Source organism: Triticum urartu, unplaced genomic scaffold, assembly GCF_003073215.2.
Source record: "Triticum urartu cultivar G1812 unplaced genomic scaffold, Tu2.1 TuUngrouped_contig_5555, whole genome shotgun sequence".
NCBI lineage: Eukaryota > Viridiplantae > Streptophyta > Magnoliopsida > Poales > Poaceae > Triticum > Triticum urartu.
Window position 1 is genome coordinate 1 of NW_024116239.1, and position 14327 is coordinate 14327.

Sequence of the window (14327 nt, forward strand, 5' to 3'; positions counted from 1 at the left end):
TCGTTTGAGAGCAACCTACCTCGAAGCCTTTGAGAGAGAATTTCTTGCGAGGAAAAAGCCCTAACCACCCAGAGCCAGAGAGAATTGGGCATCACTTAAGTCTTCTTGTCCGAGTGATCTGAAGACTTATTACACTTGAGGACTGTGCATCCTCCAGCCGGTTAGGCGTCGCGTTCTGAGCATCCAAGAGACATTGTGGATTGCCGGTGAACGAAGTCTGTGAAGGTTTGGGAGTCTATCTTGAAGACTTACCAGAGTGATTAGGCGAGGTCTGTGTGACCTTAGCTCAAGGGGAATACGGTGAGGACTGGGTGTCCTGAGCTGCGTGTTCAGGACTGGGTGTCCTAAGGTTTAAATACCTAGCCGCCCTAACCAGACGTACAGTTGTCACAGCAACTGGAACTGGTCCAACAAATCATTGTCTTCAGAGAGTCACTGGTTTCATCCTTTCCTTCCCTTTACTTACTGATTGCTCCCTATGAAGTCATTGTATGATTACCTTATCTTTTGTCTTCACTGGGTGACTACTTGTTCTGATTGGCTTCATAATATCTTCCCACCTGATCCTTACTACCTAGCTGCTATCAGTCTCTGTGCTTTCACTTCATTGAATACCTGACTATGGTTTGCCCAGTGTAGTCTACCTTCCGCTGCATGGTAATAGGCTTATTTCTATCGTTAGTCTTCAAAACTTCCACGTTTTGAAGACTTTCATAAAAATCGCCTATTCACCCCCCTCTAGTCGATATAACGCACTTTCAAAGGGTATGTAAAATGCCAAAAAAAAAGTAATATGTCAAAAAAAACTATTGACAGAATAATCTCCGTACCCTGTAGACCGACCGGAAGGGGGCAGTCTCTCGGTCTCCTCCCTCCTGCCACGTGCTCCGGCGCGCCCCACGCCGCCCCGATCCGTCTCCCCCACCGTAACCAACCGCAGCGCCGCCCCGCCCCGCGACGACCGCACACGCGCGACGCGAGAGCACCCCGCACCCGGCAGTACGCAACAAGACAACAAGCCCAGAAAAAATTGACAGCCCGATTCCAACCGAGCCCTCCTCCGCAGCTGCCCCCCGAGCTTCGCCCCGTCCAGTAAAAAACTCCCCACCGTCGTCCAGCCGTTCGAATCGCCCGCCCCGCCCCCTCGCGGCCGCGGCCCAGGACGAGCTCTTCGTCGGCGCCGTCGAGAGCCTCGACTACGAGGTCATCGAGAACTACGCCTACCGGGAGGAGCAGGTACGCCGCGCCGCACATTTCGCTGCCCCTCTTTGCCTCCCACCCTCGTGGTTTATCTGTGTTCGGTGACATGAGCTCTTGCTTGCAGGCCCAGCGGAGCAAGTTCTGGGTGCCCTACTACATCATGCTCAAGTGGTTCTTCGCCCTGCTCATCGGCGTGGGTGAGTGCCTCCCCCATGACCTGTTTGTCCGGAATTTTGGCGTCCGTCAGAGACTAGAAAAAGCTTAATCTGGCGATTTCAGATGTGTGCGAGTAGGTTATGCATTGTTTGGTAGGAGGACCCTGTAACTGTTAAATCGGGTTGCGTCATGTGAACGAGCAAGCATTTTTATCATCCCAGGAAGCTAAGCACTAGGAATGCTGACCATATAGAAATCTTTTATATCAGTTATTACTGTAATAATTGCTCTATGTGATCCATATAGAAATCACTATGATTTACTACATCCCAACCCCTGAAATCCCCCAGTTAACTGATGAAACTCGGCAATGTTCCAAAAGATCAGCCATGTACAATGAATAAGCGTCTTCGAGGTTCTTGCAATCCATATCGAAATCACTATGATTTAAGTACATCCCAACCCCTGAAATCCCCCAGTTAACTGATGAAACTCGGCAATGTTCCAAAAGATCAGCCATGTACAATGAATAAGCGTCTTCGAGGTTCTTGCATAGTCTACTGGTTACGCCTTATATTGGCTGGTTAGCTGGTATTTAATGGCTAAAGGATGACCAAGTGAGTAGTGCAAGCTAGCATTGATCACAAGATGCCGAAGCAATATTTATGTTTAATGTTTAGAACAAGCTGGCAGCTACTGAACTGACTAGGTGCTATTGAGTGACTTGCACAACTGGTACCTATAACTGTTGTTTCTGAGTTTTATACTACTGGATTGTTTAGTCAGTTACTGTAAATTGTGAAATTTTACCTCCACCAGTTAAAAATCCCTCTCCTAGTTGATTCAATACAAATATTGTTTTCCTCGTTCATGGCCTTGTGTATCCGCAAACACTGCTATGCTGGAATTCCTATCCCAATTCGCTCCAAACTGGCTATTCCTTACAAGTATGATTTATTTGATACGAAAAATATGAAATCCTAACATAGTAGACCACACATCTTTCAGTGGAAACTGTTTTTATACTTTTATATTTTTTCCCTCTGCCCCTCTCTGTGCCCATTGTCCAGTTTTTTGCACAGAGTGGATTTTTGTTCTGTTATATGATGCAATCATCCTGTTTGCAGGTACCGGATTGGCTGCTATATTCATAAATTTGGCCGTTGAGAACTTCTCTGGATGGAAATTTACTTTGACTTTTGCTATAATACAACACTCATATTTTGTGGGGTTCTTGGTGTACATTCTTCTCAATCTAGCCCTCGTCTTCTCTTCTGTATACATAGTCACACAATTTGCACCAGCAGCTGCTGGATCTGGTATCCCGGAGATCAAAGGTTACTTAAATGGTAAGGTTAAACCACTTGAATTCCTGATATTGGTATTATGATAAGTTTGGGACATAATCTGGAATATTTATGTAGGAGTTGATACACATGGAATCCTACTTTTTAGGACATTAGTTGGGAAGGTGAGTTTACACTCCCGTCAGCTATTATGAATTTATGATATGTCATGCCATGCTCAAATGCTGCTGCTCTGAGTAATAGATTTTTGGGAGCATCGGATCAGTCGGAGGTGGATTGGCTCTAGGAAAAGAAGGTCCTCTTGTTCACACTGGAGCCTGCATTGCTTCTCTTCTTGGGCAAGTAGGTTATGTTGGTGATATAAATTTTGTTCCATTCAACATTTATCTCAGTTAAAAATTAAACTGTAGATATATGATTTTTTTTCTATCATGTTTGTAATTTGTCTTTTGATCAGCATAGACATAATGCAAAATATTCACTAGTGGTATCCCCTGTCCTGTAAAGGGGTCATAGACTCATAGGCCTGTGGATCAACCAGGAAGCCTTTTGTTTACATTCCAAAGAGTTGTCAGTTTCTCACCAGTGACCAGTGACCACCATCAATTTGGAAAACCCATGGAAACCCTCTCAAGAATTTTCAGTGTCATCATGATAAAATTAACAAAGATGGTTGTTATTACATGTGACATAGTACTTGGCGTGATTTTGTAGTCTGATAGTGTGATATAATAATCAACAACCTCATCAAGTCATAAAGCATGCTACCATTGACGCTGTTTTTATAGGGAAATTAAAAGTGGTGATACAACATCTCATGAATATTTGAGATATAAGTAGTGATGTTTACTTGAGCGGATTGGGTACTGTGGATCCATTTATACTTGTAACTCTGTTATATTGACCAACAATTGTTTGTCCCCAAACCCAGTAAATAAGGACTTGCCAGCAGCTTCTATTTTTCTTGCTTTACTTCATTTCCATTTTGTAAGTAATTTATGATTATTCTGCGCACATAAATTTGCCAACTAATTACTCTGTGCATATACATAGGGTGGATCCGCGAAGTACCACTTGAATTCTAGATGGGTACAGATTTTTGAAAGTGATCGAGATCGGCGAGATCTTGTAAGTTATTTCGTTTCGCATGCAATGCCAATTTTTTTTACGTTTCCATCTCTTGATGTATGGCCTTTTTTTCCGTATTAACGTTCCAGCTGAACCGTTTTATTAGATTTAAAAATCTGTAGTGTGACTAGTGTCACTGCCTGCTATCTGCCAGTCAACAGAAAAAATGAGCATATCCTGGTTGCATGAGATATTTGGGGTATAGTATAGAATGTTGTATTGGCATTTGTTATATGTTAATACGAAATATGTATATGGCAACCGTGTGGCAGATTGCGAAACTGCCACACGCATCCAACGCCGTCAGTTCCCTCCCGATCTCCTTCCTTTCCCGCACGTCCTCCCCAATTTCTTTCCTTTCCCACACGCCTCCCGATCTCCTTCCTTTCCCGCAACCCGCTCGTGCCTTCCCAATTTTCGTAATCGTCAATTATGGCCCCACAAGCCTTTCCGATTTTCGGCAAAAAAAATGCTTGGACTAGGATTTGATCTCTGGTTTGCAGGTAATCAACAAAGGGAGCTAACCACCTCACCTATGACACTCATTGTTGAACAAGCTAAGGGAAATACTGTTTTTGACATGTTTTTGCCTTTAATATGTTAGCACTGAAAAACTTTTTGTTTCAAGCATCGTGGTAACTATGATCATTGGGAATAAATTTGTTGAACCCGCCCCCCCGGTAATTTCTGTAAATAGCACGATAACATTCATGCCATAGACCTGATAATTTAGATACAAACATCGTGGTAACTTTAACCATTGGGGAAGACAAAATGTGAAAAGATACCGATAATTTATGTGTAAATAGGTGGTAATATACGCAGCGCACATCTGATAACTGAGGTAGAAACACCATGGTAACTTTGACCGTAGGGATTTTTTTTTTGAAAAGATACTCCGGTATCTTCTGTGTAAATAGCACGGTAGTATACCTCCCTCACCTGGCATTTTTATTTGTAAATAGCATGAAAACATATGCACTGCGATAACTAAACACCATGATAAGTTTTTGACCCGTGGGAGGGGGGGGGGATTTGTTGCTGAAACATACCCCTGATAAAATTTGTGTAAATAGCATGATATTTTAAGCACTACGGGCTTGATAGGTTACCTAGAATCACCATGATAACTTTTTGTTCCGGGAAAAAGTTGTTCAAAACATCCCCAATAATTTTTGTGTAAATAACATGATAATATAAGCACCGCATAACCGATAACTTGTAATATAAACATGATGGTAACTTTTTTACCAAAGGAAAATAAGTTGTTAAAAATATACACTCGCCTCGCGCGTGGGCCTTTTGGATGAACACAACACATGGCGTGCCACGGGAAAGTCACATAATGTTTAGTGTCATGAGGGGCACACGTGCTATAGGCGTGATAAGTTACGCAAAAACATCGTGGTAATTTTTGACCTATGGAAAAAGCTACCGAAACACACCCAGGTTTTTAGGTGCAAGTACCATGATAATATAGGAACTGTAGACCCGGTAACTCATGTACAATCCCCCATGGTAACTTTGACCGGGGGAGGTTGATGTACATATACCCTGATAACTTATGTGTAAGTACCACGGTATTTTACACATCGAAGACCTTATAACTTGTGTACAAAACACAGTGGTAACTTTGAAGGGGTGTAGTTGTTGAAGCATAGTACCTGGTACGTTCTATGTAAATAGCACGGTAAGTTATGCAACACAGGCCTGATAACTTGCATACGAATACCATGGTAACTTTGTCCTGAGGAGAAATCATGTGGTAGATGTGAAGAAGTGGCAGTTTTCTCGGGGGTGGGCGCCCGAGATGTGCGGGAGAAGGAGGTTTCTGGGGCGAGCCTGCGGGGTTGTTTGGGAGGAGGCGAGGTCAAAGGACGAGGGATCGTGTGGTGCATTAAAATGAAAGAAGTAGAGATGTGGCAGTTTTGCTTATATGGCACACGTGTGCCAAATATCACAGTCCATGTTAATATTGTTAACTAAGGTTGTTCCATTGAGATTGAAATGGTTCAGATTTCAGACACTAAAACTATCTTTCTAGTTTAAAACTTGACTACTCTAGCTTAAGGCTAACACCTAAATGACCAGTTTCCTCTTCTCTGTTTAAAATGCGGATTTGAATGGAAGCATTTGCACATTCTAGGGAGCTAAGGGCGTCCCCAGTGCTTAGAGGATGGCTTGCTTCCAAGCTGGGACCCATGCCCAGCTAGAAGCTTAGCTCAAAACTCTGTAGCGTATAACAAATACTCCGAGCCTCTAAGGTGGACCCATATAAAATAAAATAAAAACCTGATTCACGACCTACTTCTCATCTTCTCGACATGGTCAGCACACTCTCCGCGCATGACAAGTCGGGCCAGCGGATTATTTTAGTCCGAAGAAAAGGTTGGAGGTGGACACTATGCTTGTGTCGCCAATGATTTTGGCCTAGAGGCTCACGCCTGCAGTGTATGGGACCGCCCTCTAAGGGCTTAGAGGCTGCCTTAGAGGCAGCAAACCATCACACTGTGGATGCTCTATGGGGGCCTTGTTTGGACATTAGGGGCCAGTTCTTTTCGCCCTATAATTCTGGAGAATTATGATTCTGGAAACTGCCCGCAGAATCGTCTGCCCACAGAATTGTCTGTCCAGTTCTTTTTTGTAATTCTAACCTGTAATTGTTGTATGAGGTCGCTCGGTGGGGCTGGCCCGGTGACATATTGGCTGTAATTTGAGTCCTCAATTGGGGTAGTAGTTCAAACCGAACAATTTTCTTTTAAGGGCCCGGCTAGAATTGCCAGAATTGCCGAGTTTCCATGATTCTCAAATACACTAGCGATTCTGATAATTCTCGGATGATTCCTGGGGAAGAAACGAGTTCTTTTGCGATTGTGATTCTCCGGCCAGTAATTCTTCAGAATTGAGCCAAAAGAACTGGGCCTAGGTCGTAGGGTCAACAGGAGGGCAAGGTCCAGGATCTTGTCACCTTTCTGCCATGAGGGTGGGGCAATGAAGCGACAGTCAGCAATAGAGATTAGGGAGGTTGACAATTCTTGTTTGCTTTATTGGTGGAGTACAATGCATTGTATAGCCTGCGTTACACTCCTAGGAGATCAAATTTTGGGCTAAACCAAAACCAATGTGTGAGACAAACTAGCTTGAGAATCAGGGGCATAACTTCAAATCATAACTTGTTATTCTTATCCAACATACCTCCTCCTTGGCCTGGTGCAACCGTGACTCTCCTGTCATGTCTCACATGGTAGCACCAGTCTAAAACTTCCTGGCTGGTGCCATCTAGAGCCCCTTTTTTCTTGATGAGGGAAGTCTGTAACCTCTGTTGCTATCATATTGGCTAGTGCTGGCTCTGCACAATGTCTCTATTAGCTATTGGATCAAGCGGATGGGCTTGAGGATAAGTGGTAATCCCTTTTTTCTTGATAAAATCTACTCCCTCCGTTCCAAAATAAGCCCTCCGTTCCAAAATAAGTGTCTTAACTTTAGTACAAAGTTGTGCAGTACTGAAGTTAAGACACTTATTTTGGGACAGAGGGAGTATAACCTCTTGGTGTAATCATATTGGCTAGTACTGGCTACGTGCCTGATGCCTCTCAGTTCCTGGAACCAGTCGATGGGCTTGCTGGTACCCTAACCTGTCTTACCTTCAAAGTTAATCGGATTTGCTGAGATATCTGAATAGACAAATTTACTTTTTGTAAGTGAGCTGTTAATTTTTTTTGGCTTCTATTCGATACATGCGCATTTCTTTGTTTCACCTGGTAAAGTAAATCAGATTGTGTGTGTACATTAAAGTTCAAATACTAACATGGCATTAAGCCTGTATTTAAAATAGAATGGTTGAGTTTTCATATTAAAGATCTCAAAGCTATATTGATAATGTTTCAAAAGGTGACATGTGGATGTGCAGCTGGAGTTGCTGCCGCCTTCAGAGCTCCGGTTGGTGGGGTACTATTTGCTCTGGAGGAAGTTACATCCTGGTAAGAATGTTCTTTCATCATACTAATAATAAAATTAGCCATGTTGACCAATGTAATTTGTTCCATCTTTCGATCTATACTTCTAGTCTTACCCTATTGTTTTCTTTGCATTTAGTAGACAACTATTTCAGTTTGAGAATGTTCATATACTTTTCAGTAAGCAGTAGGGCAGTACTAACAGGTTTTTCTGATTCAATAACTTTGAATACACTTTTGACAGCTTATATATGTCCTTTTCTGGCTTAGTTATTTCTTTCTGTAGCTGCTATCAAGAAAACCTTTAGCACAAATGTGATTCACTCCACAATCGACTATTAAATTGCCAAATGAGTACAAAAGTAGAAATGCATCAGCAGCAGTTTTCTGCTCATTATGTCTCTCTGATTTGTTTATAACAATGCACTTATTAAAGTACCTTTATGAGGAACCTGCTTCATTTGTTTGCATGACCAATATAAATACTCAAAATGTTGTCATAGATGAATATAGGCTGCACTTCTGCTGCACTGCAACAGCATGCAAGGGCATTTGTTTAGTTTTAAATTGACTTGAGAACATCCGTTTTGAATACATGTTATTTAGGGACTGGCTACCTGATGGATTAGTCTAGAATACATGTTATTTAGGGACTGGCTACCTGATGGATTAGTCTAGAATACATGTTATTTAGGGACTGGCTACCTGATGGATTAGTCTATCATGAGTGACATTACCAGGTTTCCCAGGCTGCAACTCAAGAGATGCAGCTGAGTGCACTTCCTTTCACTTGTGTTGCCGTATTAGTTTTCCCAAGATTTTGGCCCTGTGCTTCCAATAGTATACACATGAGTTGACTTACTATGAAGATCAAGAGCATGGTTGCCACCTAAGTACCACTGTTATGTAATACCATATTTTAGGGTTGTGAGATAACCGCCATTTCCTGTTTTATTACACGTTTTATAATGCTATTATAAGTGTACTTTTGGGTCAAGAAAGATAATTATTAGAAAGTTCGTTCCACATTTTTGTATTATGTGCAACAACCAATCATGTTGCATGTAAATTGGGTCTCTTGCTCCCCGTGGAACTTACTTTAGATGCAACGGTAATACATTTTTACATAGATTTGTTGCTTTTACTCTGTAGTTTGATGTAGTTAGTTGTTTAGACCTACTACTTAGTATGCTTGTGGTGGGTATTACTGTCATCCAATTCATTATGTAATGTTGGTAATACACTTATGAAGTGGAACCTCTCATGGCAGTTCTTTTTATGGACATCTACGCATGCCGGGTAGCCTAATGATATGAAATATGTTGTTCAACTGCGGGTCTTGCACTTTAATGTAATATGATTTGATTGATTATGTTATCATTATATTGCTGAAGGTGGAGAAGCCATCTTATGTGGAGAGTATTCTTTACATCTGCTGTCGTGGCTGTTGTGGTGCGATCAGCAATGAATTGGTGTAACAGCGGAAAATGTGGTCATTTTGGGGCTGGTGGTTTCATAATCTGGGACATATCTGGGTATGATTACTTTTTCCTAGTTATAAGGGAATGAAAATGACCTGTGAATTGTGATATTGATTGTTTACTTTTTCGTAAAGAGGTCAAGAAGATTACTCTTACCAGGAACTTCTGCCGGTGGCAATTATTGGTGTTATTGGTGGACTTCTTGGTAAGTTACAGTATGCAAAATTGACTCAGTATATCTAGAAATGCCATAGTCAGGCGTTGTACCTGACGAGAACTCATTCATAAAGTTTACCCAGTAATATCTAGAATTGCTACAGTAAACATTGTTTACTTGACGAGATGTCCTTTGGATGTCAACTGGCTAAAGAAGCAATAGCTAGCCTGGATTCTTGTACTCACTGAACTTTAGGCCGACTGGGGGGTTTATTCCCTCAGTCTAGCTCATTTTCTCCCTACTGATTTTGTAAGTACTGCACTATGCTAAGTCACAGTTGGCTAAACAGCTGAGGGTGTCTTGTAGAGAATTCCCTGTAGTTAGAGTTGGATCAAGTTACATGAAAATAATATGTTAATTAACCGACGTATCACAGTTGTGAAAAAGCCTGCCCACAAACTCACTGTAGGCCCAAAACAAATAAACAGTCCTAGTATATTTGTGCCATATTTGATATTTTTCAGTTAATTCATTGTGTGTTTCTTCAGGAGCGCTATTTAATCAACTCACCCTGTATATAACTAAATGGCGGCGAACATATCTTCATAAGAAAGGGAAACGAGTCCAGGTATGCTGGAGATATGATATATTAATGGTTATAAAGGTAGAGCTCCTCTTGTAGTTACATACCTAACATCCAGGTTAATATTTGCAGATCTTTGAAGCTTGCCTCATATCTTTGATAACATCCACTGTTTCCTTTGTGTTGCCACTACTGAGGAAATGCAGCCCATGTCCTGAATTAGAAACCAGTTCTGGTATCCAGTGCCCTCATCCACCTGGAACAGATGGGAATTTCGTTAATGTGAGTCTACTCTAGGATTTTCCAACTTGAATTACATGTTCTCTTTAGCTACAGTAATATTGGTTGTGTTCTTCTTAATATGTTGTCTGTATATTTGCAGTTTTACTGCTCAAAAGATAATGAATACAATGATCTGGCAACCATTTTCTTCAATTCTCAGGTCAGAATATATTCGGAAAGCTTTTCCTTCCATATTCCGTATTCCATGTCACGATATTCAACAACATTCTCTCGCAGGATGATGCAATACGCAATCTGTTCAGTGCAAAAACATTCCATGAGTACAGCGCACAAAGCCTTATCACCTTCCTGGTACCCTTTTCTGTCTGCTTGATTTATGGAATATTATACCTCGCAATATCTTCCTAACTCCATGAGCTGTTGAACTAGTGCAGTTTTTGTAAGTTAGGAAAAACATGAAAAAGTACTTACCAAGTCCAAATAATCATGATTTTAAAAAGTTTTGAATAATCAGTAGTCTTGTCGAAGTTCGATTGTGTTTTCTTGTATTAGTAGCACATGCTATTGGTATAATAAAAAATGATGGTTATCGCTACTCTATGCATATTCCGATGCTGTAGCGAACTTTATTTCTCGCCATTCCATTTACCATCATTTGGACGAGTTTTGGGATATCAAGAAGTTTTATTTGTCATATACTTACCTTTCCCCCTTTTCTTGCTTTGCTCAGGTCATGTTTTACTCCTTAGCTGTTGTAACATTTGGAACTGCTGTTCCAGCTGGTCAATTTGTCCCAGGAATAATGATTGGATCTACGTATGGCCGGCTTGTTGGAATGTCTGTTGTTAAGTTCTATAAGAAACTAAATGTTGACGAGGGCACGTGAGTTATCACTATCTCTCCAGTTTATATTTATTAGGCTTCTTAGTTTTGCATTAATGCCCCCTTGAATTTTATTCTTCCTTTCTGCTCTGGGTATTTTACCATTATTAATATCGCTATAGGTATGCTCTACTTGGTGCTGCTTCGTTTCTTGGTGGTTCGATGAGAATGACTGTGTCTTTATGTGTTATTATGGTTGAGATTACAAACAACTTGCAACTCTTGCCATTAATCATGCTTGTTCTTCTAATCTCTAAGGTAAAAACTCTGCAACATTGACTCAAAGTCTCAAACTCTGCGAACTTTGACTCCTTGTTGAACATGCAGAGTGTTCCTTCTGACTTCTATTCATGTAGGCTGTTGGTGATTTTTTTAACGAGGGGCTATATGAAGAGCAGGCCAGATTAAAGGGCATCCCTTTACTTGACTCTAGGCCTAAACAAGTGATGAGAAACATGAATGCGAAGGATGCCTGCAAGAATCAAAAGGTTCTGATGATTTTTATTCCATTCAAGGTGGAAGAAAGAACTACATCTTGTGTCAGTATAGTTCCAAATCTAACACGTCCAATATTCTGGTGTTTGGTGTTAGGTTGTGTGCCTTCCTCGTGTTTCAAGAGTTGTTGATATTGTTTCTGTTCTGCAAAGCAACAAGCACAATGGCTTCCCTGTAAGTAGATGCCAGTTCTAGAACACAGCTGCTTCTGTGGGGGGTTTAAATAACAGATTTTCTTTTGTTGTTCAGATTGTTGAACGTGGGCAGAATGGCGAGTCACTTGTCATAGGTCTCATACTTCGGAGGTATAAGATGCAGTATCATGTGACTCTTGCTTTCTTGGTTTACCTTGTACACTTAACACTGACCCATCATTTGTCCTCTTCTTCCAGTCACTTGTTGGTGCTTTTGCAATCTAAAGTAGATTTCCAGAATACTCCTTTCCCTTGTGGGCCAGGCATACTGAACAGGTTTGTCTAAGGCTCAGTTTGCGGGTGCTGAACTGTGCTTATTTTATAATCTGCTATGAAAAATTATGCACAAAAGTAGGCAAAACTGGTTCAAACAAACACTAAAACAGGGAAAAGCGGATGGGGCAAACGTGATTATGAGAATCCACCGCAATGCCATGGACAGCCTTAAGTAGGAACCAATAGTGTATTGACTGGTAGTAATGGACTGCTTTTGCTGTTACGCAGGCACAATTTTAGCGACTTTGTTAAGCCAGCTTCAAGTAAGGGAAAGTCAATTGATGATATTCATTTGACGGATGAGGAACTTGGGTTGTATTTAGATCTTGCCCCATTTCTAAATCCGTCTCCTTACATAGTGCCAGAGGACATGTCTTTGGCAAAGGTAAAGCCTGCTTTTATTTGTACCATGCACTCATTTCAGCGAGTTGGATATATGAGATAATCTTTGTAACGATTCCCAGGTGTACAATCTCTTCCGCCAACTGGGATTGAGGCATATATTCGTCGTTCCTCGGCCTTCTCGTGTCGTAGGACTGATAACAAGAAAAGATCTCTTACTTGAGGTGATAAGCCATGCAATCGTTGCTGTTGCGTATTGTACATACAGAAGTTAAGATAGAATATTTGGCTGGACATCCTTCTCAGCCCTATTGTTTTGATTACAGGAGGATGGCAATACCGCGACAACAGAGCTCCAGTCGACCAGTGTAAGGTCTATATTATCTACTTCTTGCAAGCTGAGCTTTTCGTTGCTGCGCTGCTATGCGCAGAACTGAAGTTAGCAACTCTCTCGACATCTCATTGGAAACACTGCGTAGATTATAATGCGATGCTTTTACCATGCTCAAGCACATAAGTGCCCAGACTGTCTCACTGAGGCCGTGTTCGGTTGACAGGGTTGTGAAGGGGTTTTGGCAGGGATTGAGGTGGATTTAATCCCCTACAAGTCAAAATCCCCCCAAATCCCCTCCAATCCTCTTGACAAAGGGTGTAACCGAACAAGGTCTGATCGGATTCACTAAACCGCCTGCGTATTGACGGTGACATTCCATGCCGCGCTGGATGCACCGGTGCTTGTCTAGAGAAGCATTACATCAACGAAATAGGCTGGTGACATTTGGATGTGATGCAACGACTTGTCGATTCCGTTTTGGGTTGACTTGAGACTGTTTCGTCTTTGCAGAGCCTACCTGAACGGTAAAACGGCAGGGGGGAGCGCGCACCTGGAGCGTCCTCTTCTTGACAGTCTATGATCGGAGGAGTAAATACATAGCACAATATACGGAGGATCTCAAAGATAATTTTGATAGCAAGCAGTTAACCTTCCACTGAATGGTACACAAACCAAGCAACGCCCAACGAGCTACAGGCGCAGGATTCTTCGAGGTCGATGATGCAACGGGAGGATGGCCCCATGCGGTGGTGACTAATTAGGCGATTGTAAACAAAAATGTTTAGACTCACTGATGTTTGTAGCCGTTATCCATGTAAACCACGAGAAACTGAAATTCTTTCGAGTAAATTGCTTCTCTGTAGGTTGACATGGCGAACGGTCCTCTCCGTTGTTCAGGTTTTGGTGACACTGGTCTCGCTCCGAACTGTGCATGCACTGGGTCTAATCTTTGTCATCTCGTTTAGTTCCGGTTCTGCATCTGAAAACAAGCACATTTATGGCAACATCTGAAGATGAATATGAAGGCGATTCAGGTCCTTGTTCAACTGTTGGATCCGAACCCCATATGATCCTTCAAATTTGAAGCCAGTTGGAAACTCACAACAATTCCTCCAACCAACAGGATTTGCTAGCTCAGTCTTAGAGATGTTCGTATGGGTAGGGTGTCCGTGCGCATAGTGTTTTAAAGAAAATCCAACCGACAGGCGCACCACAAAACACACACTTCTACCCTAAAAAACACACAGCTCTGTCAACAGTTTTTTTCAGAGATTTTTTTCAGTGTCTTTTCGTTTCTAAAAAAAAAGCTGCGGCAGCCCCACAGGCCTGCAAGTAATACCGCAAGGCGGCCCAACCCAGCCCGCCCAGGCCCGAAGTCCTCGCCTCTCTCTGACTCGACTCTCTCGGCTCGTTCTTTTCTTTCTTGGGACCGAAGCCGGACTCGACTCCGCTCCCCCAAATTACAACCCTCTCTCGCCGTCTGCTCGCTCGCTCGCCCGCCCCCCAAATCCCTACTCCCCCACCAACCCCAGCCGAACCCCGGCGGCGGCACCGGTGATGGAGTGCAGCATCGGCGTGGTCGGCCGCGCCTTC

General features: G+C 42.3%; 1 protein-coding gene across 1 annotated transcript; it reads left to right on the plus strand.

The window, feature by feature from the left end:
• Window positions 1–1146: 1146 nt before the first annotated feature.
• Window positions 1147–13604, plus strand: LOC125529369 (chloride channel protein CLC-d; the record flags this gene model as incomplete). The annotated part of the gene is given in 24 exon segments (XM_048693782.1): window positions 1147–1236; window positions 1325–1397; window positions 2484–2705; window positions 2781–2827; window positions 2907–3005; window positions 3717–3791; window positions 7683–7771; window positions 9142–9282; window positions 9363–9433; window positions 9934–10013; window positions 10101–10250; window positions 10351–10410; window positions 10488–10562; window positions 10942–11093; window positions 11216–11351; window positions 11450–11581; window positions 11685–11762; window positions 11838–11893; window positions 11981–12058; window positions 12287–12443; window positions 12523–12624; window positions 12727–12773; window positions 13245–13306; window positions 13309–13604. Coding segments are annotated over 24 exon segments (2298 nt in total), but the record flags the coding sequence as incomplete, so codon positions are not given.
• Between the last annotated feature and the right edge of the window lie 723 nt (window positions 13605–14327).